The sequence below is a fragment of the Daucus carota genome, chromosome 3 (genome assembly GCF_001625215.2).
Source record: "Daucus carota subsp. sativus chromosome 3, DH1 v3.0, whole genome shotgun sequence".
Taxonomy (NCBI): Eukaryota; Viridiplantae; Streptophyta; class Magnoliopsida; order Apiales; family Apiaceae; genus Daucus; species Daucus carota.
In genome coordinates, this window is record NC_030383.2 from 51,224,233 (window position 1) to 51,251,200 (window position 26,968).

Below are 26,968 nucleotides of genomic sequence, written 5' to 3' on the forward strand. Positions count from 1 at the left end.
AACATGCTAAATGCCATGAACTATGCTTTACCTACTTCTGCTTTAGGTAAAATAGTTAGAAAAGGGCTTAGGAGAGAGTGGAGTAATTTTTGTGATGCATTTATTAAGGCTTTCTCTGGAAAAATCAGTAATTTTGATGTTATTACTTCACAAATTTTGCAAATGCTTTATATGTTTTTAACAAATGAGTATTTCAATTTTGGTGGTTTGATGATCCAAGAAATTAGGGAGAAATTAAGTGATAGAACCGATAGGCCTAAAGACATGTATTATGTGAGGTTTCTCATGATGCTAGCTAATCATGTTGATGATAAGCCTTTTCTAACTATTTTTCCTAAGTGAGATATGGGTAGTGAGTAACCCATATCATTCAAGCGAACAATTAATTGTTCATCAGATGGCAATTCAGAATTAGTATTATTAGGAATTTTAAAACAGCTAGAAATCACATCAGCATTAATCACATAATTTTCAAATTTAATAGAGAAAGAAATAGTATCATTCTCACTATCAAACTCAGTAGAGGTCGAGATCTCCTCCACGACTTCATGATTAATGATAGGAGCTTCAAGCATAGCATGCGACAGCCTATGATTCCTAATGAAGGTCATCATCTTGTGATAATCTCCACCGGCCACCACACTAGTGTCTATGACCGCTACAAAGTTATTCTTCTCATACACAAACCCAGATGCTGACTCGTATAGATGCTTAGAGCTCAAACTTCACAGAGTGATTAGAAAGTTTGGGAAGAAGAAGAGCTTGAGAGAATTTGAGTAAGTACGGTGAAAAAGAAATAAATAAACTGATAAAGATTAAATACTAACTCAAACAAGAAATATGATTGGCTGAAAAATTAACCGTTAAGAAAAGAAATTATTTTTATCTACTCCGTAAAATTACACACACGAGTGTATGATAAATTAGTGGGAGAGGGAAAAATAATTCAACGGTTAAGATGAAAATTCATGACAGATAAGACAACTGACGTATTGGAATTTATATCAACGGGTATTGCATGAGAATAAATTTGTTTAAATATTTAAACGGATGATTATCGAGAGCATACGTTGACATATTTCCATGGTTATCTGCTAACATATACCCAGAATTTTGTTTTTATAAATCAATAAAGATTATACTAAAGAAAATTTATGGCTGCTTAACACAACAGAATATCACCAAGATTAAGAATAATTCACCATACCTAATTTACTTACCAGCTTGTGAATGTGGATTTATCAAGTGGTTTGGTGAAAAAAATCTGTAATTTGTTGTTCACTAAGAACAAAATGAAGCTCTATTATACCTTCCATGACATGTTCTCTTATAAAGTGGTATTTTATGTCAATATGCTTAGTTCTGGAGTGTTTCACAGGATTTTCATTAATAGCAATAGCACTGGTGTTGTCACACAATATTGGAATATTAGAAACTTCCAATCCATAATCAAGTAACTAATTCTTCATCCATAATATTGATGATGTGGCTTCATCATTTGAGGCAAAATTATGATTATAAAATGCTCCCCTTAAGTCAGACACTCCTTGACTTCTTGCAGGAATAGAATCGTGAGATGGCACTTCAATTGATGTCCCAATAGAGGCTTCAACGGATATTTCAGCTGAATTTTCAACGAATGTTGGATTCTCTGTTGAAAACATATCCCTTAAAATATTTACCATTACATTGTTAATCTGAATTTTTCCTTCATCATCACTATCATATACAACACCTTCACCTTCATCATCAAACTTGAGAGAATCATGAAATCCTTCATCTAAAAGACCTTGGATTTTCTTGTCATCAAAAACCACATGAACTGATTCCATGACAACATTTGTTCTCAAGTTATAAACTCTATAAGATTCGCCATCAAAATATCCAACAAAGATGGCTTTATCTTCCTTGGCTTAAAACTTTCCCAGGCTTTCACCTTGATTCCTCAAAACATAACATTTGCATCCAAAGACATGTAGAAAGCAGGCCCAGCCCAGAGAAAGGACATCCAGGTCGATCGCTTAGGGCCCAAAAATTATAAAATTCATGTATTATTACCAGTATACATCAGTCCAGTGAGAGGAAAAAAAAACTTAAACTTTATATTAAACTTTTTATTATATAACCTCGTGTGTGCATTGTGCCTATCTTACGTACCCTACATGACTACATCAATACCTAAACTAATAATACTATCAATTGATCTCGCACTCACAGGTAAATATCATTAAGCACTTGTTTAATCTTTTGTTTTTGTACATTCAATACACACACTAACTCGACGAAGTTGATTTTCGTAGTTTGTTGTTATTTGAATTATTGTTAAAACTTGAATGTTTTTCAAGTTATTTTCTTATTAAAATAGACTAAAATCTGAGTTTGCATTGCTACAAGTTATATTTTATCAAATTTAATAAAGTAAAAAAATTAGGGCCCATTTTCTCTTTTCGCCCTTGGGCCCTCAAAAGGTATGGAACGGCCTTCGTAAAAAGCTGATTGTTGGCTTCTTGCCTTTATAAATCTGATAGGGAGTCATATTATGAGATTTATTGATCAGAGAGATGTTTTGAGTAAAGCATGCAGTATTCACAGTTTCATCCCAAACATATGTAGGCAAATTTGCTTTATTGAGCATGGTTCTGGCAACTTCAACGAGGGTTCTGTTTTTCCTCTCAACAACCCTATTTTGTTGAGGATTCCTTGGAGTAGAAAACTCATGAGAAATTTCTTTTTTCTACACAAAATTCTTTCATCACAGAATTCCTAAACTCAGTCCCATTGTCGCTTCTGATTCCAACTTTGACTTCAGAATTGTTATTCAATTCATTAATGTGATTGATGATGATATTACATGCCTCATCCTTAGAGTGCAAAAATAAAAGTCCATGTGTATTTAGAAAAATCATCAACAATGAAAAGCCAATACCTTTTCTTGGAAATGGACATGAGATTGACTGGTCTAAATAATTTCATGTGAAGATGAGTGGCTTGATAATGGATGATTGAAGCTTTCTTTTAAAAGAACTTCTTTTCTGCTTTCCTTGCTGACATGCATCCTATAATCCATCCACGGTAAATTCAAATTTTGGAATTCTTCTGACCAAATCTCTTTTAACTAACCCATTCATAGTTTTGAAATTTAAATGAAATGCTTTTTGTGCCACAACCAACTCTCATCTGAACTTACTTTGCTTTAAAACAAATAATAGAAATGGAATCTACTAAGTTGAAATCAACAATGTACACATTCCCTTTTCTTAAACATAGGCTACTGGTGTAAATTTAACATTGAAACTTTTGTCACAAAGTTGACTGATGCTAAGCAAGTTATTCTTAAGACTAGACACCAAGGCAACTTCATCTATAATGACATTATCTTTTGCTATCAAGCCATATCTCTTAATGTATCCTTTGCTGTCATCTTTAAAGGTAATACTAGGGCCATCTCTTTCTACCAAATGAGAGCAGGGAAGAATCTTCAGTAGTCATATGCCTAGAGCAACCACTATCCAAATACTACAGAATTTTCTTCAAATTTCTATGTACACATTATCAAAGAAATCAAGTTTATTTTGGTACCCAAATTTCTTTGGGTCCTGGTTTGTTAGACTTGATTGTTTTCTCCTTTCTCTAACTTTCTCTTAGATTGATTTGAATCAATGTTTGGCTTAAGTAGAGACTTCTGAGCATCATTTTTCACACCATGCTTTTGAATGTGCGACAAATTTAATACTTAAGGAGCATACATGTAATTCATACCACCAATACCATAGTGTAATTGAGGCGTGTTAAAAGAATTAAAATATGAATTGAACATGAAGGGCATGTTGACATGAGAGCATGGATTTTGAGCAATCAAATCAGGCATCATATCCATTCTAGGCATATGCATATAGGATATATGAGAAGTAGACATAGGCCTGAAAAGAAAATGAGATTTTACATAGTTTTGCAATTTGTAGATAGATGATTAACACTACCACATTTGCTACAAGTTTTTCTAGGAGCATAAGTATTAGAAGCATAATTATTGTATTTGTTAATCTCAATCTTACCATTTCTATTACTCGTTTTCTTTTTCTTTCACCTGTCTTGTCTTTAACTAAATCCAATTTCTCTTTCAATTTCTTGTCAGACAAATATCCTATATTCACTCTTTTTACTTGCCTCACATGAAGTGATCTCCTTTTTAACAAAATTCTTATTTATAGGCCCCCATATCTTCTATTGAGATTCTTAAGACTTTTTTTTATCAACTAATGAGTAAGATTTTAATTAATAACTCTCATCTGTTGTCGGACATTTGGATTTCGACGGATGATCAATTTCCACCGACTCGTTAGGTGAAGTAATATTAAATTACTCATAAATCAATTCTATTTTTTATTATTACAGTTTAACTTCTTTTTTTTTACGGATTTATTATAGTTTAAATAATTCATAAGTCACTAATAAGTCAAAATTATTCAAACAGTGATTTTAAACCCTAGCTTATTATGTTAAATCATATTAAATCATAAATTTAAAATTCAACCAAACGCGCTCTAAATCACAATAACAGTTACAATCATGGTAGTTTAATGGACCCAGTCACCCAGATGAGTTCCAGAATAGTAAGAAGTAAGCATGCTACAATACTACATATATAAAGGACAAAAACCAAAAATGTCCGAACAAACTGTTCAAGATTATTATTATTATCTCAAAATACAAGTACATGCATAGCCATCTGAACTCCAGAGCAATACTGCAGTAGCATCTGACATCTACGAGCTTTCTGTATTGCTGTCCTCCAAAGTTATATGATTCGGATTCTTTTCGAGTGGGGGGAGGCCGCCGTCTGAATCACATGATCCCTCGTCTTCACTTACATCCAAGTTTATATGATTTAAGTTCTTTTCAAGTGGAGGCAGTCCATCTTCTGAAGTGTAACATTCCTCATCTTCACTTTCCTCCGAGTTTAAGTGATTTAAATTCTTCTCAAGTGGTGGGAGTCCATCTTCCGAGTCATAAGATCCATCTTCTTTACTGCAAGCGGCGTCAGCTGTTGTATCTACAAAAAGTGAACATACTTGTTTCTTATTAACAATAGATATATATTAGGTGGCCAGCACAAGAGAATATATAAGATCAGTTTTGATGAATAAAAACAGTATTATACTACAGATGTGTTGATTAAGCACTCTTTCTTTTTTCTTTTCTCTTTTAAATAAAAATAATTAACCACTCTTAAAAGAGTGACTTTCTCATCAGTGCCTAGTCTGCATGTAAACGATCTTCGGTAATCTTTCACTCGTCTCGGGTAGAACTTTGGAATAATTGAGGTGTAAGACTCAGGAAGGAAGAGAAAAGCAATGTTCCTTTCGTCTCTCATTTCCATGAACCAAAGAAATATAAGGAAACAGAAGGGTAAATCATTACAACAATACACAGTAAAGGGGAACCCACAATGTTGCTTACTAAAATCAGAACATACCAACATCTGGAAGACCTTTCACTACACGTGGGCTTTGCTGGGAAAGCCAGGCATTTTGAACAACTATCATATCAGCGCTGCTTTCACATTCAGAATACGACTTTAGAAGTGCTCTGCATTATGGAGTGGGCAGAAAGACTGTCACAGATATAATACAGTACACATTGAATATCTAAAACTATTAGATGAAGGAATATGTAAAGAAGTAAGAACGCATATGTAACCTGCTTAAATAAATTAACATTTTCATGTGGGTCATGAGTGCAATACACAGTCGTTTAGGTACTTAATTAATAGCAGCATTGCTGTGTCGTTTTAGTACGGATAGAATATCAACTTTGGATCTGGTGCCTAACGGTTATGTGCCAGCCAGTAGGAGTGAGACAGCTGTCCAGTACTAGTGATAAGTAGTAGGCAGGCGGATAGAAAATGTTTTATGCTTGGAGAACAATTTACTTGTATTGCTTTTTCTTTCTGCAACTTCCCCTGTTGAGGGTTTATCTTGTCCAGTTTTATATACAGTTATTTCCTTCCATTGTGCTGTGTTATTTTCCTGTTTCGTGTTGTTATTTCTTTAAGGGGGGTTAAAAAGTGGTATCAGGGCCAGGTTCCTTGGCGGCGCGTTGATCGGAAATAATGGCAGAAGGTACTCGTTTCAGAGAAGTAGATGCTCGCCTCGGTGCTCATGAAACCAAGCTCACTGAACTTCATGACACCATGAGTAAGACTCGAGCCGAAGTTACACAACAGTTTTCCGACATCAACCTCAAAATGGACCAGCGAATGGATGGGTTTCGTGACCGAATGGATAAGATGGATCAGACATTGGTTGAGCTCAAGCAACTTCTCCTAGGGTTTCAACCACCGCAGTTTGACACCAGACTTCCACCTCACTCCACCCTCGACCACACCGGAGTTGACTCTGTGAGTATAGAGGTAAATCAAAACACCCTCCCTCCTGTTTCCACTATTTACGCATCTGCACCTATTACTACCACCCACACTACACCACCACTTTACACTGCGGGTCATTCCACCTTCACTACTAACTCCTTTATGGGTCCACCACCGCACCCACCTGGGGGTTTTTCTGGTACACTTCCTCTGTTCACCCATACCACATCTCCTCCATTCTCCACACCCCACAACCAGCTGTTCAACCATCCATTTACTACATTCCCTCACCCACACCACATGACTAACCCATCCTTCACCTCCTTTGTTCCTCCGCTTAGCCCTCATGGTCCTTCTCCCCACCACAACTTCCACATTAATCCTAAGATTGAGTTTCCCAAGTTTGATGGGCAAGACCCCAAAGGCTGGATAAGCAGGGCTGAACAGTACTTTGATTTTATTCCAGTTGATGATTTACGGAAAATGAAATTATCTGGCCTCCATTTTGAGGGCAAAGCTAGCATCTGGTTTCGTTTTTATCAGACTAGTAAAGGGGCTGTTAACTGGAAGACTTTCATCACTGATGTGGTTTCTCGTTTTGAACATCCGGATACCCGGGATGTACAAGATTTTTTCAACAAGCTTAAGCAGATTTCCAGTGTCTCTGATTATGAGGATAAGTTTGAGGAATTACGAGCTTTAGTGCTGAGCAGGAACAAAGGGTTGTCGGAAGAATATTTTGTTTCTAGCTTTATTAGTGGGTTGAAGGAACATGTTAAAGGTTCTGTCCGAATGTTCAGGCCTCAAACTTTGGTAGATGGTGGGTTTTTGTCGAAACAAGAAGAAGCAAGAGCACTGAAATCAGTCCCTGCGCAACCAAGAAACTCTGTGTCTCTATCCTCCTATGGTGCACAAGCAGTACACCATAAACAAGAACCTAAACCTGTTACTGTTCACCCTTCCCACCCATTACCAAAATTATCTTCCCACAACACCACTAAAAACTTCACTAAATCGAAATCCACCCTGTTTAGCAAGGAGATTTTAGAAAGGCGTGACAGAAGACAGTGCTTCCACTGTGATGATCTGTATCATCCGGGCCAACCCTGTAAGGCACGCCTCTATACTATGTTGGGAGAGGAATCTGATGACTCTACCCCTCCTGTTCCTGCAGTTGACGAGACTTTGGATGATATGGAGCCATTATTGGTACACCAGGTTCCTAGAGAGATCTCTATTAATGCTTTAGCAGGTAGTCGCTCTGTCAATACTATAAGGCTACAAGGGACCCTCAAGGGCAAAAAGATACATATATTAATCGACAGTGGCTCGACTCATTCTTTTATCGATTCTAAACTAGTCAAACAACTTGGATTGGTGGCAGAAGTTGTACCCCCTTTACTGGTCTCCGTGGCGGATGGTTCTCGAATAATTGTGGACTCGGTGTGCAAGAATCTGCAATACCAAATTCAAGGGCATTTCTTCTCTGATGAACTCAGACTATTCCCACTTGGTAGTTCTGATGTATTATTAGGGGTGGATTGGCTGAAACAGTACAACCCTATCACGTTTGACCATCAAGCCCTTAAGATTACCTTACTCAAGGATGGCATGGCAGTTACATTGCGAGGAGAGGTGTCTGAAGGATCGTTGCATACCATTAGTAGCAAGAAGCTGAATAAGCTCCCAAAATCAGTGAAAGGTGTCACTCAAGGATTTATTTGTATGCTCCAAGCTGAACCACTGTCAACCACCTCAGCAGACTCTTCGATTCCAGAGCCATTACAGGCAGTTTTACAAGACTTCAAAGCTGTCTTTGCTGAGCCTAAGGGCCTTCCCCCCGTACGAAAGCATGACCACAAAATTCCATTACTTCCGGGTAGTAAACCAGTAAACCAGAGGTGCTATAGGGTACCCTATGTGCAGAAGGCCGAGATTGAGAAACAAGTTAAAGACAATGTTGTTGAGTGGCGTAATTCAAGAAAGCAGTAGCCCCTTTGCGTCACCAGTTATTTTAGTCAAGAAAAAAGATGGAAGTTGGCGTATGTGTGTTGATTACCGAAAATTAAATGACATAACAGTAAAGAATAAGTATCCTATTCCAGTAATTGATGAGTTACTAGATGAATTGAGAGGTGCTAGCTGGTTTACTAAGCTTGATCTAAGGTCTGGTTACCATCAGATTAGGGTGGCACCTGATGATATTTATAAGACGGCCTTCAGGACACATCACGGCTTATATGAGTTCAAGGTGATGCCGTTTGGCCTCACAAATGCCCCTGCTAGTTTTCAATCCCTGATGAACACAGTTTTCCAGCCTTATATTCGTAAGTGTGTGTTGGTGTTTTTTAACGAAATCCTTATCTACAGCTCTACATTGGTAGACCATGTGCAACATGTCAAAGTCGTACTAGAATTGCTGCAGGAACACCAATTATTTGCTAAGGCAAGTAAGTGCATGTTTGGACAGGCTCAGTTGGAGTATTTGGGCCATATTATATCACAAGAGGGGGTTTCTGATCCAAGCAAGGTGGCTGCAATGGTAAATTGGCCGATTCCTAAATCAGTCAAACAACTTCGGGGTTTTCTCGGCTTAACTGGCTACTATCGAAGATTTATCAGAGGCTATGGAGAGGTGAGTAGGGCACTCACGAACCTGCTCAAGAATGGTGGGTTTCATTGGACGAAACAATCTACACAAGCTTTCGAAAAACTCAAACAATATATGGTTACTGCTCCAGTACTGGCCTTACCTGACTACAGTATACCCTTCATTGTTGAAACAGATGCCAGTGCGACCGGCATCGGGGCTATGCTAATGCCGAGGGGCTATGCTAATGCCGAAAGGCAGGCCGTTAGCATATCTGTAAAGGGTTATCTCCAAAACACCAGCAACTATCCACCTACGAGAAAGAACTCCTTGCACTGGTCTTAGCTACAAAAAAATGGTATACTTACCTTCAAGGTAACAATTTTGTGATTCAAACAGACCACCAGAGTCTGAAATATTTGCTGGAACAGAAATTGTCGACTCTCCAGCAACAGAAGTGGTTAGCAAAATTGATGGGGCTAGACTATGAAATTAAATTCAAAAGAGGGGTGGAAAATAAGGTGGCTGACGCATTATCCAGGTTACATGGTGACAGCAAAGAGGGAAGCCTGAATGCTATATCTACTGTGCAACCTAATTAATTAGAAGGAGTTAAAGATAGTTATGTGGGAGATAGGGGCACAAGATATCATTTCTGGCATAACCACTAAACAACCTGCCTTTGCTCAGTTCAGCTTTACCAAAGGGATACTTAAGGTGGGCGGTAGAATTTATGTTGGCAAGCAAAGCAACACCAGGCAGAATATTATTTGGGAGCTCCATGATTCAGCTGCAGGGGGCCACTCCGGACAAGAGGCCACACTAAAGCGCATTTTCCAGTTTTTCTATTGGCCAGATATGAAGCCTGAAGTGCTCCAATATGTGAAGGATTGTGATATTTGCCAGCGGGTTAAAACCAGCATCCAGTTTCCAAGCGGCTTATTACAGCCTTTACCAGTACCAACCCAAATCTGGAGTGACATCTCAATGGATTTCATTGAAGGACTTCCTACTTCAGGGGGAAAAAGTTGTATCATGGTAGTAATTGACCGATTTACCAAGGTAGGTCACTTCATAGCTCTGTCACATCCCTTTTCTGCAACTCAGGTTGTTCAGATTTTCTTGGATACAGTCGTTAAACTACATGGACTACCGCAGAAAATTGTTTCCGATCGAGATAAATTGTTTACCAGCCAATTTTGGAAGGAATTATTTAAAGCTGTGGGCACTAAGTTATGCATAAGCACATCCTATCACCCGCAAAGTGATGGCCAGACGGAGAGGCTGAATAGGTGTGTTGAACATTATTTACGTTCAATGGCTGGCAACAGACCCCATAAATGGGCAAATTGGCTTCCGTTAGCTGAGTGGTGGTACAACAGCACATTCAACAGTGCTATAGGCATGACTCCTTTTGAAGCTGTATATGGAGTCAAACCTAGGCAATTGTGCTTGTCAACTGAGGCCAGGAATTTTGTGGGTTCTGTGGAAGAATTCTTGGTGCAGAGAGAAGCCAAGAATCATTTGTTGAAGGACGCTATTCAGACTGCTCAAAGTAAATACAAACAATTTGTAGATAAGAAGAGACACGAAGCCGTTCTACAAGTTGGAGATTGGGTATTTACGAAGCTTCAGCCGTATAGGCAACTATCAGTAGCAGTAAAGAAGTATTTAAAGCTAGCACATAAATATTTCAGACCTTTTCAAGTTACAGAACGAGTGGGAGCAGTAGCTTATAGACTAGCCCTTCTAGCTGATAGTAAAATTCATCCTGTCTTCAACATAAGTCTACTCAAAAAGAAGGTGGGGTCAAAGCACACTATTGCAACTCAGCTTCCCAGGTTGGGAAGTGAAGGTCAATTCTTGGTATATCCAGTTCAGGTGTTGCAAAGGAGGATGGTTAAGAAGCACAATGGTGCAGTGACACAATGGTTAGTACAGTGGTCCAATGCAATCCCGGAAGATGCGACTTGGGAGGATGCAGCTGTTATACAAGAGCAATAACCTGAATTTCATCCTTGAGGACAAGGATTCTATAAGAGGGAATCAACTGTAACCTACTTAAATAAATTAACATTTTCATGTGGGTCATGAGTGCAATACAGTCGTTTTGGTACTTAATTAATAGCAGCATTGCTGTGTCGTTTTAGTACGGATAGAATATCAACTTTGGATCTGGTGCCTAACAGTTATGTGCCAGCCAGTAGGAGTGAGACAGCTGTCCAGTACCAGTGATAAGTAGTAGGCAGGTGGATAGGAATTGTTTTATGCTTGGAGAACAATTTACTTGTATTGCTTTTTCTTTCTGCAACTTCCCCTGTTGAGGGTTTATCTTGTCCAGTTTTATATACAGTTATTTCCTTCCATTGTGCTGTGTTATTTTCCTGCTTCGTGTTGTTATTTCTTTAAGGGGGCTTACAGCATACCATAAACACCAAGGACATCTTCATTTCAGCTATATGTGATTACATAAATTATACATCTAAATCTGAAATTGCTGAATATGGAGGGCCATATTAAAATAACTTAAAGAAAAATGCCAGTACTTGATTTATTTATATGCTATATATTTGCTAAGATATAAGCAAGTAGTTAAAGCTAAAAAAAAATATGTCAGCTACTTATTCACTAATATGGCAGTTGTATCCTATAATTAATCCTTCAGAAAAAACATAGCCTCTTAAGTCTTATGTTTTTGCAAGGCAAACTTGTGACTTTAACATGATTGAGAACATGGACAAATTTACTAACTACTGACTCTACTAGTAGATCACTCGTGAGAATGGCCACATGAATCCAACATTAGAAAACCACATTCCTGTCCTATTCAGCAAGAACAGAATATTAGTAATATTCTACTTATAACAGTGAGCCCCCGTGGATGCCTCCACACAAGATTAATCTTTGCCACAAGCACTCCAAAATTCAACATGTTTTTAGTAATAGCAAAGAAACTTTGTAATTCTTCAATTGGATAAAAAACAGTGTTAAAAGTTTTTTTTACCACAGAAGGTACTAAGAAGGGCGCACCTGTTAAGAGACAGAAAAGCATGTCCCCACTTGAATTTGCTAAGCAACAATTCTGCGGTTTCCCTTTCACCACTGTCAAATAAAAGAGCTTAGTAATTTAAATAGGTAACTACGTAGTCTCTTTTCTAATAAAAACTACTACTGTATAAATTTCAGAAAGTATATATGTACACATATGGACAAGATTCTACTACAATAATTTACAATTCTGAAAGATTCAGCATAAAAGTACATGATCTACTAATTATACAAATAAGATTCATAACAGATCCGCCTGTAAAATATAGTTCTAAATACCTAAATCTTCGATTTACTGGGAAAACAAATGAGATTTGCTACAAATAAGCTTCACATAGTGTTTAGTTCTTAGGGTTAATCATATGAAGATACAAAACCAATAATATTACAACGATTTAAATCATAAAGTGACAGGTGTCTGAAAGCATCAAAATTCAAATCCTAAAGGTTATAAAAAAGATATAGCTGGTATGGTTGCAAACTTCACTTTTAAGCATTAATGTTTTGTTTTTTTGTAATGTGCTAGAACAACATTTAAACAAATTTATCAGGAGAAAAATAAAAGGCAGCTATAGTGCACTACTAGCTGAATTATGTCTATTCTTTCCTTTTCTTTTCCTTTAGTACTAAATGCTGCTACATAGTCCAGATTGTATACCATCGTATGATGTCTACTACTAAGCCATAGGTTCAAAAAATTATCAATTTTAAGCTAAAGGGGGAAAAAAAAAATCAATTTAGTGAAATTATATTGCACACATCATCTAAAACAATATTAACTCAGATATGCTAATTCTAGATAATTGCAAAATATAGTACCATATAATTAACGCTGCAGATAATGCCTCGACACAGGATAGTTGACAGGGTCTGCCATAATTTATTGGATTTGCTGCTACCAACCACGGTACTACAAAAGAACACAGCTCATTTAGAAAAAGTAGAAAAGAAACAAGATTGCATAAAACAACTAAAGATGTTGAATACACGCTGAAAGGCAAGCTGCTAATGAAGCTGTTACTTTAAATTCTTATTTGTACTAAAAGCAAGTAAAAGCAACTAATTTAAAATTCAAACACGGGTTCATTATATCCATAAATGTTTTTTTTTAAAGTAAGAGCAGAATATCCTTGAAGGTTTTCTATCCGATATTATAAGATATAAATTTTTTTCCACTGTTCACTTCTCCTAGAAATAGGCACACTCTATTACTGGGTACAGACAGTAGGAGGAGATCTTGTGATCTTTCCTATGGTTTGCTGTCACATATATCTACTACTATGTCAATCACTTAATCTGTTAAAAGCGTATATCACTCAAACACATTTATTACTACAATCTTTACACTTCGGAATTCTGTTTAAATGAAATGCATATATGCAAACTGACCTGCACTAATTTGATAAGAGCACTCCGCTTACATAATTATAATTACACAGATTAATACATGTATGCAGACTGCAAAATAAATAAAAAATTAACAGGGAACAACATGTTTAGACTTCATACAGAGACGAGGAGCAACGCATCGTAGTTTTGTAAATGGTACATCATCCAAACGAGCCCAGGAGCAATCTACAACAGCCAACCCCTTCCGATTCATCAAACTCTGATCTTCCTTTGAGACACATTGTGTCCCAGCAGGACTGGAAACATGAGACTCGTCATTCCACGAGATAATGAACATACTGTTATACATAAACGCACACACAAATATATATATCTATACACACACACACACACACACACACACATATATGTATATATATGTGCATATCTAAGGGCAGTGATTTGGCTGAAAACAGTTTTTATGCATATATTTTACATTGCTCTGCAACTTTTTAGGAGTGCAGAAAATTGTTCTCACTATCCTCACGCTAAAATTTGTTCTCCATGAAGTGCGATATACATGTATATTGGTTTATTTCGCAACATTCTACATATGTCTAGAGTTAACTTATGTAAGAGGTATCAAATTTGTGATAAGTGATAACAATAACAATAGACTAGTAGTGAGGTCTGCATCCAGACAATGTGATCCTCATCCGCATAAGTATGCCACAAGCACCATGAGTAGTATATATCATTTATATCAATAGCAAAATAGTAGGCTAGTAGCAGTTCATGATGCCAAATACTAGTTTTATATGGAAGAAATAAGTTTATAATTGACAACTAATTTTAGCTCTATGGCTAAAACAAATGAGAACATGTTATACTTGTACCCGATTTGACCAAATTGGGGGTAACTACTGTGTCACAGAGTTAAAAATGTACAAAAAAATAATGGTACCTTAATACAATGCCACCAAAACTGTTACTAACCCGCAGCTCCTGCATGACATTGTTCAAGTTGTCATTCATGTGAAACCGTGATCTATAAAAGTTATCATGTGACTCGCTAGAACTAAATGAGTAAATGTAATTATGACCATTCTTCTCCCTCTGCTTTGAAATATAGGTAGTTTGACTTTTTGCCAACCCACTTCTAAGTTCTTTGACCGCATAGTTACAATCATTATTTTCAAAAAATAATTTTTGCATAAAAACATATGATTAATCTTATAATTCAAAAAGAAAATCTTAAGAATAATGATTTTAACGATGCCGTCAAAGGACTTAAAAATGTATGTCAAAAAATCAAACGACCCATATTTCAAAACGGAGGGAGTAGAACTTAAAAGTGGTTTTAAGAAGAATATTGCCTATTTTCAACAAAACTTAATACATCCACCTTGAAAGCAGAAGAGTTACTTTCTTTCAAAAAAATTAGACTACAAGCAAAATTACATAGGTAAGTTACTTTCTTTCAGAAAATTGAATCTTGAAAGCTTGCGTCCTGTGCATTTTTTTGAATCGCACTGTCCAAAATCCTGAAACAGCAACATATTTATTGGAATTACAAATGCAACACAAAGATGTGGTGAGAGCTAAATAGTAAACACCCCCAGCTTGGCTTAATTTTAGCTATTAGCAAACTTGTGTTTAGCAAGGATATATCAGTCAGTAACTTATCACCAATTCCACGTATTCTTAGCTACGGAATACGAACATATCCAACTAAAAGAAGCATGGTGTGAGGAAAAGGATGTAAGAAAATCACGAAACATATACATCCCCAGGTTTAAAAGATTGATTAATCAAATAAATAAATTATGCTCCAAAAAGAAGACATGTATCACATCAAGCAAAGACATATATTCACATAAACCAAAGCTCATACCCACATGGCAAGCTGAATTTTTGGAACAATGGGCTGCTCTTCAGCATCTACAAACAAGAAAGTTAAAAGAAAAATATAAAAAACAATTGAAGTGCCATAGAGACATGTATTCAAACACCTTGAGTGCAACCCACACAAATGTTAGTAACTCTAAACCTGGCTCAGTGGGGAGGGAGTCAGCATCTCCAGGAATCTGATGGGACCGACTGGACTGAGCAGCTGCTCGATGGGAGTGATTGGTTTTGAATCTTCTGGGCTTGTTGTGACCCATTTGAAACGATGATCGCTCCTTTTAACTTTTGTGATCAATGGAGTTTTGCCAAAGTTGTATGTGAACTTCGCTAAAAACTTTATTAAAACTAGTTTTCTAACCCAATTGCAGGCACAGGTTGTTTTAAATTGTTTTTTCAATATTTTTTTATTTCTCTGATTTAAATTGAGATTATTTGTATTATAAAAAAACTTAAGTTAATAATTATTTTTATTTGAAGTCATATTATGTTATATTATGTTGATGTCTATATGTACACATATCCTCATTATTATTATATTAGTTAAAATATAAATATAAAAAATATATACCATATAAAATTTTATTATATAATTAAATTACTACTCACCTAAATTTGTTGAAAATTTGAGAAAATGAGATTTTTGTCATATCTGAGTTTTCGTCATATAGTTATATATTATATTTATAATTATACATACATAATTTTATTAAATCATAATAATTAAATATTTTAAAATCGGTCGATTAATCGATAATCGAATGGATTTTTAGTCCGATTTGGCAATATTCGGTTAAAGCGATGATTAATTGGTTAAAAATTGGATTAAACAGGTCGAATATTGAAATTTACAAAAATTGTGGAAAAATTTAAAACTTTAAAATGATTATGTATATAATATTAAATTAATTCTAGATAATGATCCTATTAATCATTCCGACTAATCACCGATTTTCTGATTCCCGCTTTTTACAACATTGAATATTTGTTTATTTATTTATTAAATCAGAATTATAAGTATAATATACATACTCCCTCCGTCCTCCTAGATTGAGTTAACTTGGATTCTTTGTAGTAGTGTCAATATTAGTATCAATTAAAGTTAAATAATATTGACATTTGAGTTAACTTGGATTCTTTGTTTGAACTTGACATATTACGCTATTTTGCTATATATTAATATAATAAATTTAATTTAAAATATTTTGATCATTTTATATGGATATCTGGAAACGCACTCTTAAATAAATCCAAACTATCCCTCCAAATAAGTTTTTCATGCCTAGTTCAGGACTGTATTGAAGAATAAAAGTATCAAATATTCAAATGTCACGAAGGCGTGCGGAAGCGTGCTAACATGGTTAAAATTTTCGCCTAAGTGATGCGACACGATATTCGGAGAAACCCCTAACCTTTTTATTAACACAATCTAGGTCAGCTGTCCTTATATATTGGGACAAGCTACCCACTAACTGCTAAAATACAAGAGTGCCTACAAAAAAGCTCTTTCTCTCTCTAGAACTCTAAGTAGCTCTCTCTGTATTTGCTCTCACTTCTCTCTACAAGTGATTGCTCTCTGAATCTGAATGAATGAAGAAAATGAAGTTGCTCCTCCTTTTATTGGTGGAATCACGGGCTTTTTAGATGGCCTAAGGCCCATCCAATCTTCTCCTTTAAATGCTGAGATCTCCAAGATATGCTGACTCAACCTTAATTCTTTCCCCGAATAAGAGATACGCCAAATCATGCTCCTGATCTTCTCCAACATTCTAGAAGCTTCCCTTATCTCATATCTTTTATGACATGTCATATCTCCTCCTTCCATATTTAGAGATATGTCATTCATTACAAGATATGTATAAGCATATAACAAATACATCGAACCTAGTCATCCTTTCCTTGGCTTCAACTCTGACCCAAGCCCATCATCGATCCACTATCCAGCAACGCCCACTATCTCAGGCCCAATAGGAACTTTTCTCCCATGTCGCCTTTATGTCATGAAGGACTCATGGTGAATGTTGACTCTCCCTTGAGCCGGCCGTGCCCTTGTTCAAGTCACACCCAAACCTGCCTCTCTCACCCTTGCGCCATGTTGCCTGACTCATATAAGCCAATTGTGCTACTAGAACTCATGAACCCAAACTCGGTCTCTGTTGCTCTGCCTCATGCTTAGACTATTCAACTGTATGCAAGTGCCCAACTTCATCTCAAGCCCCAAGTCCTCAACTTAGTGCCATTCAAGCCCGAACACCTGGTCCATACTCATGCTAGGACCTAACTCAAATGAACCTCCCATCAAACTCACAGTCCCGGCCCTTAGCCCGATTCTTAGACGCCGCTTAAGGGTCTAACAAACCACCCCCACCGAAAGAACTCGATGCTCTCATCGAGGGGTGATCCCAATACTCCTGCATCTGGTCTTCAAATTGCCATAGGTTTACTCCCTTCTCCCAAGTAGCATCGGCCTCGTCCTCCCCCTCCCATTGTACAAGGTAATCGGTCCTTATATTCTTCCTACTCATCCCTTGAGTCAAATGATTAAGAACCTTCTTCACCTTCTTTTCGTACTGTTTCCTTATCACTAGAGGTGCTTGATTCTTTTGCTTTCTCCCATCAAGCAACAAGTCTGGCTGGAACGGCTTCAAGAAACTCACATGGAATGTAAGATGCAATTTCAACCTATCCGGCAACTTCAATCGGTAAGCCACTATGCCCACCTTTTTCACTATCTCAAAGGGACCATCATATTTATGGATCAACCCTTTGTGGATCTTCCTGGATTTTATATTCTTCCAAATCTGTGGTGACAACTTCAATAAAACCTGGTCGCCGACCTTGAACTCTAAGGGACGACGCCTCTAGTCAGCATACTTCTTCATCCTCCTTACAGCTTTCTCAAGGCTAGCATGGGCTTCATCTACCATCCCTTGTCTCCTAAAAGCAAACCTATAAGCTGCAGAACATGCTCCACCAGATTTCTGTCTAGCCACTTCGTTTGGGGTTCTAGGCTGAACTCCAAAAATCACCTCGAAGGGGCTTTTGCCAGTCGACGAAGACTGCTGCAAGTTGTAGCAAAATTGAGCTACATCAACCAACTCTAGCCAATTCCTCTAACTCGCTGAAACATAATGCCTGAGATATTCCTCCAACAACTGATTCATGCGCTCGGTCTGATTTGCAGTAGAAAACTTCAACTCACTTCCCAAGAACCCAAACAATGTCGTCCAGAACCTTCCTGTGAATCGGCTATCACGATCACTGATAATATCCTCTAGCAACCCAAAATGTTTCACAACTTGCTGAAAGAATACGAAAGCTGCCATATCTGCTGTACATACCTTCGGTGCGGGAATGAACACAGCATACTTCGAGAACCGATCAACCACCACAAAGATTGATCCCTTTTCATCAACCTGAGGAAATCCAAGAATGAAATCCATCGACACAGACTGCCACGGTCTCTCTGGAATAGGCAAGGGTTGAAGAAGTCCAGATTACTTCTTCCTTTCAGTCTTGTCAAGATGACACACCAAGCAAGACTTGACATACCAAGCAAGACTTGACATAGGCCTCTATATCATCGAACATCTTTGGCCAGTAGTAGGATCTACTAAGCAATGCTAGCATCCTTGCTACTACCGGGTGTCCTGCCCACTTGGCATCATGAGACTCCTTCAAGATTCACTGCCGAACTGATATTCCATGAGGTACAAAGAGCCTACTACCCTTAGCGTATAGTAGCCAGTCCTCTAGCCAATACTTACGAACCACGCTTGCTTTCACCTCCTCCACAAGTTTCAGATAGACGAGGTCTGTCTTGGACTGGTGCCTGATCTCTTCTAGGAACTCAGTTTCCATAACTGACAAAGATACCACTGACTCTTGCACCTTTCCGCTCAAAGCATCTGCCACCTGGTTTTGTGTCCCCGGCTTGTGTACCCACACAAAGTCAAACTCAGCCAGAAATTCCTACCAACGGGCCTGCTTCGGGGTCAGCTTCTTTTGGGTCTTGAAGTATGTGTTTGCCACATTGTCAGTGCAAACCACAAACCTCGCTCCCAACAAGTAATGCCGCCATGTCTCCAAGCACCACAGCCGTCATCTCCTTTTCATGGGTGTTGTACCTTTGCTCGGCATCCTTCAGCTTTCTACTTTCATAGGCCACCGGGTGTCCCATATGAACCAACACTCCACCAATAGCACGATCAGAAGCATCAGTGTGCAACTCAAATGGTACTCCAAAATCTGGAAGTTTGAGGACAGTCTATGAAGAAACAACACCCTTCAGATCCTCAAACGCCGCATGGCACTCAACATTCCAGTCCCAAATATGATCTTTTTTCAGCAAATCCGTCAAGACATTCACCCTCTTTGAGTACCCCCTCAATAAACTTGCGATAGAAATTTGCAAGGTCAAGAAAAGATCTCAACTCTGCCACTTTCTTCGGGACAGGCCAATCAATGATGGCCTCAACTTTCTTCGAATCCATTATCACTAATCCTTGGCTGATGACATGCCCAAGGAAATGAATCTCCTCCCTACAGATCTCGCACTTCTCCTTATTCACATAGAGACTGTGTTCTCGCAATTTAGTGAAAATGCATTTTAAATGATCTATATGTGTCTCCAAGCTATTACTATAGACCACAATATCATCCAAGTACACAACCACAAACCGATCCATGTATACATATAGAAAATCGTTTATAAGGTTACAGAATGTAGTGGGTGCATTTGTCAACCTAATTGGCATTACTAAGAATTTATAAGACCCATAACTAGTGACACATGTGCTCTTAGATTCATCCTCTGCTACAATCCTAACATGCCAGTATCTCGACCTCAGATCAAGCTTTGTAAAGTACTTGGCCTTGGAGAGTCTGTCAAACAGCTTCGTGATGTTGGGAACATGGTACTTATTTTTTATAGTCACCTTGTTCAAGGCCCGATAGTCCACACACATCCGCAACGACCCATCTGCCTTCTTCTGGAGCAGGACGGGGGCACCATAAGGAGCTTTTAACGGTTGAATGTATCCACTCTCCAAAAGTTCATCCAACTGATTCCTCAGCTCTGCCAACTCCATAGGTCCCATCCGATAAGGGGCTTGAGACGGCGCCCGTGCACCTGACTCAAGTTCAATCTTGTGATCCACAACTCTCCTTGGTGGCAATGTCTTTGGCAACTCCAGAGGCATGAAATCTTTGAACTCCTTTAGTGTAGAAGCAACAACATCCGGAACTTCAACATATCGATGCGGTTTCACCTCCACAAGGGCAGGTAAAAATGTCAACTCACCACATTTCAACCCTGCTTCAACCTGCACAACTGACAACAGTTCGGTCTTCTTCTTCCTAAAGTCCCTTCCTAGCACACCCTTCACAAAGTAAGGTTGCTTGCATCCTCAATCATTAACCCACCAAGATGTGGCATCACAAAACCCTTAGCCTTCAATAAAAAGTCTATCCCCAATATCACATCGAAATCATCAAGGGGAACAGCTCAGAGATTCACCTTACTCGTCCAAGATTCAAATGTGATATCCGACTGTGCCGACTCTTTGATCAACTGCGCCTCAGAATTTACAACTTTGACGCGGCTCGTGCTTGCTTTCAAAGCCAAGCCCAGAAACTCCACATTCCTGTCAGCCATGAAACTATTAGTAGCACCCGTGTCTATCATAGCCATCACATCATGCCCATTGATGGTCACTTGCACATACAACAAACTAGAAGACTTCACAGCTTCCTTTGTCTGTAGTGCATTCAACATGCGAAGTGGATTCACCCTTGTAGGTTTCCCCACTTTCCTCCCGTAGGCTATTGAGTTTTTCCTTCTGAGGACAATCCTTCATCATGTGAGGACCCTCACAAATATAACACCGCAACGGCTTCTTCGTCTGCCCTCAACTGACTTTGGCTTTGCCTGGATCCTCGTCTTGGACCTTCATTTTGCCCATGGATTTCAACTTCTGCAGCTTTTCCCTTGCACCAGAGGTTCGCTTCCCCTTTTCACTAGATACTAATGCAAAGTTGTAATCCACCAAGCCATCTGCTGCTATAATAGCCGCCGACAAGTCCTTGGCATTTTGTCTCCTTAGCTCAGCATGTGCTCATGGCTTCAAACCCGAAACAAAGTTGAATAACTTGTCCGCCTCCGCCATGTCACGGATGTCCAACAAGCAAGAAGTGAATGCCTTCACATATTCTCGCACAGTGCCCGTATGCTTCAAGTGCTTGAGCTTCTTCCTAGCCACCCATGCAGCATTAAGAGGCAAGAACTGCTCCTGAGCTCCTTCTTTAACACCTCCCAGGTCTCCACCTTAGGCTTCTCTGTGCCATCAGAATCAACCATCCTGGTACGCCACCATAACTTAGCGTCATCAGCAAGTTACATAATAGCCACAGTCACTTGTTCACCGTCGGGAATATGAGCTGCCTTGAAATACTGCTCCATATTCCATAAGAAATTTTCCAATGCCTTGGCATCTCTACCCCCATCAAACGACTTAGGTTCAGGCACCTTTATCTTTCTCTTAGTTGTCACCCGAGGTATTGCCCCCAACAGCCACAACCTTTTTTTAAGATAGTCACCTCCTGATAAAGCTCCACAGAAGATCTCTCCAACTGAGAAAATTTTTCTTTAGCTTCAACCATGTGATTCTCAAGAACCCGTCTAATATTATCAATATCATACCTCACAACTTCGAACCGTTCCTCCAAAGGCTCTGCATCAGTCGGAGGGGCACCAATCAACACCTCAAGTGATTGGAGTAGATTTTTGAAAAATCTATATGTTATAGACCGAGAATATAATTGCACTAGTTATAATTTACTTCATTGTTCATTATGTTTATGCTATATGCATATGCATATTGTATGTTGTTTGTGGAATATAGGTCTCGTCTTATAGTATTTATTATATATGTACAAATTAATTCCGTAGAATCTTAGTTATTTTTCATGTTAATTCTAGTTTGTGTTTCATGTGTTAGGTAGATCATGGCGGATATGGATTTGTTTGTAACTGAAGATATCGCACTTGAGATGTTAAAGAATTTTGTTATGGGCACTAGAGTGGCATGGAGGGGAGAAATTAAACGAACATTATGAAGTTAGGGTTCTTCCTGATGTTGATAATTCTAATATTAATAGCTTTCAGTTTGTGGACAAAGAAGGAGGTGATCCTTTTCATTTGGTTTTTTCCCAAAAAAATGGTTACTACATAGCATGGGGTAAACCAGACAAGATGATTATATTTAATGATGCTAAGGAATGGTTTGAAGTAAAAAATGCTGCTAAAACTGATTTGGGAAGATCGGTCCTTAAGACTCCAAAAAGAAGTGATAAAAGAAGGGGAAGATCGGTTCTTAAGACTCCAAAGAGAAGTGATAAAAGAACACAAAGACCGTCACTGCCGGTAACAGTAGCCCACAGATCTCGTTCAATTGTAGATTTTCACCTTTCCACAGCTCAGGAGTGTGGATTAAATTTAGGTTATAGGTGTCTTGAATATGAGGGAAGTGATATAGGCACTATTCAAGTAGGTCAAGTGCATTAATAAATGCTTTTTATGTATTTCAAGAGCCATTTACCTCCGGAAATGATTATAGAAAAATTACTAGGAAAGCTTCCATATAATCTATTCACATCTTCCCTAAGTCGATAACAGATGATAGGATACTTGAGGAAGTGTCACGTCTACATCATTCTGGTGGTTTTCTTAATAAAACATTGGTTGAAATGGAGAACATGTCGGGTCTTTGGAACGAGCACACATCTTGTTGTCTTGTGTTGATAAGATTGGTAAGGATGAAAGTATTATTGAGGTTAACACGGAGGAATAAAAATTTATTAGACATATGAGAATTGTTATGAAAAAAATACAAAAAAAACATAGGACCAATAAGTGGATGGCGAAGAGGGAGAAGTAGAATTAAAATGTCATGTCTAATCTTTTTCAATTATCTAAATATTTCACTAATAAATAATTCATGTTTACGTTGATTAGAATGTTCAATACCAAAATGATAACGCAGAAAACAAAAATTTAATATTCAGCGACTATGAAATTCTTTACCGTTTTATAACATTTCTTTACCGTTTCATAATATTTCTTTATTGTTCACAACATTATATATAATACCAGTAATGTTATGTTTTTCTCAAATCTAGTTTCCACTTTACTCAGAAAACTATTACGAGACTAGTTATCATATACTATTTTTGTCGTTTTCTCTCTACTTTGCCTCTAGTTAAAATTTTATTAATGTAAAAATAAAATTTCAAGGAGATCAATTATCAAAGAAGAATATAGAGCACGCACTTCATCTTTTTTAATCGATTAATCGCCATCGATTTTACTATAATTTGGAAAATTGTATATTAATTCAGCAAGATGAGTTTTTTTCTTGATTTCACAAGTACTCGTTTCATTTATATCTATTGGTATCTTGTGGTATCTTGAAGCGGGAGTGAGCCGTTCTTCCACCCTCTATTAGGAGGGATGCAATACTAGATGATGCAACCGCCAACACGATAAGCCCTTAACTCCTCAATTTGCTTATGATGGTCGACCATAAGAATGTTCTCCTCATCCCACCATGGTCATTAACAAATAAAAACCACCTTCTCCTAGAGAAACATAATGGACCACCTTGTCAAAAATCAATCGTTGCATGTTGTTAAGGCAACTAACAAGTTTAATTGCCTCTACTTCGAGCTCCTGTCGATTGTACATTAGTTCCCGAAGGAGTAGTTGATTTCTGAATTTAGATATTGAATCTTTGGGTAACTCCGGCATGCCTGGGAAATTTGTCAATGATTTTTCATGCTGGTTGAGTAAGTTGTTGATTGCCTCTAGAACGAACGCTTGTTTATCACAATCAGCAATCACGAGTATTGGGCAATTCAACAATTTTCTCTCTGTGTATTCAACATCATCAGCTAGATCCCGCCAATGTTTTTCTCACAGCTCCAATGAGTTGCTGACTTCACAAAATAACAGCATTGTCACAAATAGCTCCCTTAGTTGTGGTGTGGTTGCGAAGCTCGAGGCTTCGTCTAAAGCAATATGTCATTCTTTGTCAGACTCTAAGAGGCCTCTACGAAAGCATGCATCTTCATACGTTGGGCAAACAAACCCCTCAACCAGGGACGTAGCCACACTAGGTACTTGCCCCCAGTAGGATTCTTAGTGTTTAGTAGTTTATAGTATACAAAATTTTTGAATTAGAGGCTTGTCCCCACGGTTCAAGGCAGACACTCTCACTGGAATAGCCGGAGTTCTAGTCCTTCTGGCAGCAATTTTAGTTTTTTAAGTGGAAAATCGTCCTACTCCTTTCGCTTCAGGTCTTGTTTTGTTGTCCCACCTCAGTTTTTTAGCCTCTGCTGCATTTCCCTCTCTTTTATCTATATTAATGTTTCGGCTTTGATATTATAGTATAGATATGTCTTTTACTAATATTTATTATTATATTTATATTTATATTTATATTTTGGTTTGTATTATTTTAGTAGTTATTGTAACTCTGAAATTATAAATATCATATAAATTCATTATAAAAAAAATTAGTTATTATATTTTTAAATTTTAATATTAACTTGTTTATTCTTAAACATATACTCGGCACAAATCGCACCATTTTTGTAGTGCGGTTCACACGGTTTTTAAGCTAGGGGTTGCGGTTCGAATTTTCCACTAAGCCGCATATATGTACGGTTTGGTTTGCGGCTTAGAAAAAAATCTCACCATCCGCACCGTGATCACCTCTGCTCTGCCCCCATGAGGTTGAAATCCTAGATACGTCCCTGCCCTCAATAGTTCGAATATCCTCGAAAGATGTTGCCTGTAACATGGTTCAGCAGCAAGCGCATGTAGAACCTTTCACCACTTGCAGGGTGCGCATACACCATACGGCCAACAACATCAATTTTTTGTTTTCGACGAGCCCAGTACTTTCCAGCATTATCCCAACGATGCATTTTTGGATATTTGACATATGTCAGATCACGGCCTGCCTCATCTCTGCGATTGTTCAATAACCATTGGACAAACATGCTTGCATCTTGCCGGAATCTTCCGAGGATTTCAGGTAAAGATTCATTATCTTGAAATCTTACTTCCTGTTCATCCTCTAAATGAAAGAATAGGCGCTGCACATATGATTCTCTATGGTGTATAGGAAATCCAGAGATTCGCCAAGAAGCTTCAGCTGCCGAGAGATATCTACATGAAAGGTAATTTTTAACCTCATCATATTCGATCTTCCTTGATGTGGCTGTTGGTGGGTTAGGGATCTCTAAGTTTTTGTTAACTCGCTCCAGGACCGCGGTAACTTTATCCAGGCCTTTACCAATGTACTTGAATAAGTATTTAATTGATTGCGCACGATTGCAACATTCAACATTGATGTGAGCTTGATACTTCACAAGCAAATCGCGATTGTAGGGGACAACGTGCCTATGAAAAAACAATTAAGGTGATCTTGGAACGAGTGCAAGTTTATTGGAACAAAATTAATACATGTATGTTCAACAATATTGCTTTCATTTAGCAAGGCATGACATATGTAAGGATGCAATTTTGTGTAACCTGTTATCTAGCTGGATATAGTTACATTCCACCGTTCTTCCATCATCCTTCCGACGATATGTGGCATATCCGTCAAAATCTACTGTAGTACTACTTGTATAAGATTTTGAATAAAATTTGTGCACTTTCCTTCAGCCATACATGGGCATTTAGGATTTGCTGCTCCACATGGCCCATGCATCATCAGTTGACTAACTGCCTCATAGGCCACCTTGTCGTTATCTTTGTCAGGGATCTTAGTGCTAATTACGGAATCAATTTCTTCCGTTGACAAGAATTTGTCGTCATCAGCAAGCCAGAGGACAATATGAGCATGTGGGAGTCCACGTTTTTGAAATTCGATTGTGTACACAACTGCATTGTAAAGAATTTAGTATAATAGGTGGAGATTAATATGTGTTCAAGTAAGCCCTAATAAATAAATATATCAATATCTATGCATACGTTGGTCTATATGCTCAGTTTACATGTGTATACCGAAAGTGAGTGAATACACTAATTCAATATTTCCAGATCTATTAAACCAATCCCAAATCAACTATCATGAAATAATTATGCATTATTTAGTTTGTCAAAGGAAAATATGTCAATGATGACAGACCATTGCTGATATGAACCTAATTCTACTTTTACATACAAGTAGAAGGCATGTCAGCATGAGAGGTCAATGTTACAAAAAGGGACCTGCAAGGACATGTCCGAATACATCTTTTTTCATTAAATCCGACATCATTGTATCAAGTTTTATCTTGAAAACCCGAGCGAAAATATCAGGATGTACAGAGGCATTAATGCACCCTGCATCTACTATTGCGCGTTCTATCTCCGTCCATTTTGGGTTACAAGTGAATGTCGCAAATAAATCAGGATGGCCATAATCTTTACAAACGGCCAATGAATCCTGATAGTTCTGTTGCATATATCTAAAACCACCTTTGAAGCTGGATGGTAGGACTATACGCTTCCCAACTTCAGCTGCAGACACATCTCCACGGCTATAGCTATCAACAAGGTTGTTATATAGCTTAGACCTAATTGTTGATTGATGTATTTTTCTTTAATTCTCAATGCAAATAGAGTGTTAAATGCGGTTCACCCACTGAAAAATAGAATATCTTCCCAAGACAGA

At 37.9% G+C, this 26,968-nt stretch overlaps 1 protein-coding gene and 1 pseudogene across 2 annotated transcripts; both read right to left on the reverse strand.

Moving 5' to 3' along the window:
- Positions 1–4,509: 4,509 nt before the first annotated feature.
- On the reverse strand, positions 4,510–15,701 carry LOC108214827 (uncharacterized). Of its 2 annotated transcripts, none has more exons than XM_064089307.1 (9): positions 15,388–15,701; positions 15,232–15,278; positions 14,814–14,881; positions 14,302–14,340; positions 13,518–13,654; positions 12,828–12,918; positions 11,991–12,062; positions 5,477–5,589; positions 4,510–5,044 (listed from the first exon to the last, which is right to left on the reverse strand). In XM_064089307.1, exons 1-9 carry the CDS (start codon positions 15,500–15,502, stop codon positions 4,767–4,769), a joined length of 960 nt encoding a protein of 319 aa, XP_063945377.1. In that variant the 5' UTR covers positions 15,503–15,701; the 3' UTR covers positions 4,510–4,766. The 2 variants fall into 2 exon arrangements, with proteins under 2 accessions (XP_063945377.1, XP_063945376.1); XM_064089306.1 differs by having other exon boundaries at positions 4,510–5,053.
- A 1,883-nt stretch (positions 15,702–17,584) lies between these two features.
- On the reverse strand, positions 17,585–26,758 carry LOC108212648 (uncharacterized; annotated as a pseudogene).
- Positions 26,759–26,968: the final 210 nt, after the last annotated feature.

What these genes read in the sequence shown, in the direction of transcription:
- LOC108214827 (XM_064089306.1), bottom strand. Translation starts at nt 15,502, where the DNA reads ATGGGTCACAACAAGCCCAGAAGATTCAAAACCAATCACTCCCATCGA. An exon ending in AGATTCAATTTTCTGAAAGA is followed by an intron (nt 14,341 to 14,813) that starts AAGTAACTTACC and finishes TGTCATGCAGGA; the next exon opens with GCTGCGGGTTAGTAACAGTT. An exon ending in GAAAGGTCTTCCAGATGTTG is followed by an intron (nt 5,054 to 5,476) that starts GTATGTTCTGAT and finishes CACTTTTTGTAG; the next exon opens with ATACAACAGCTGACGCCGCT.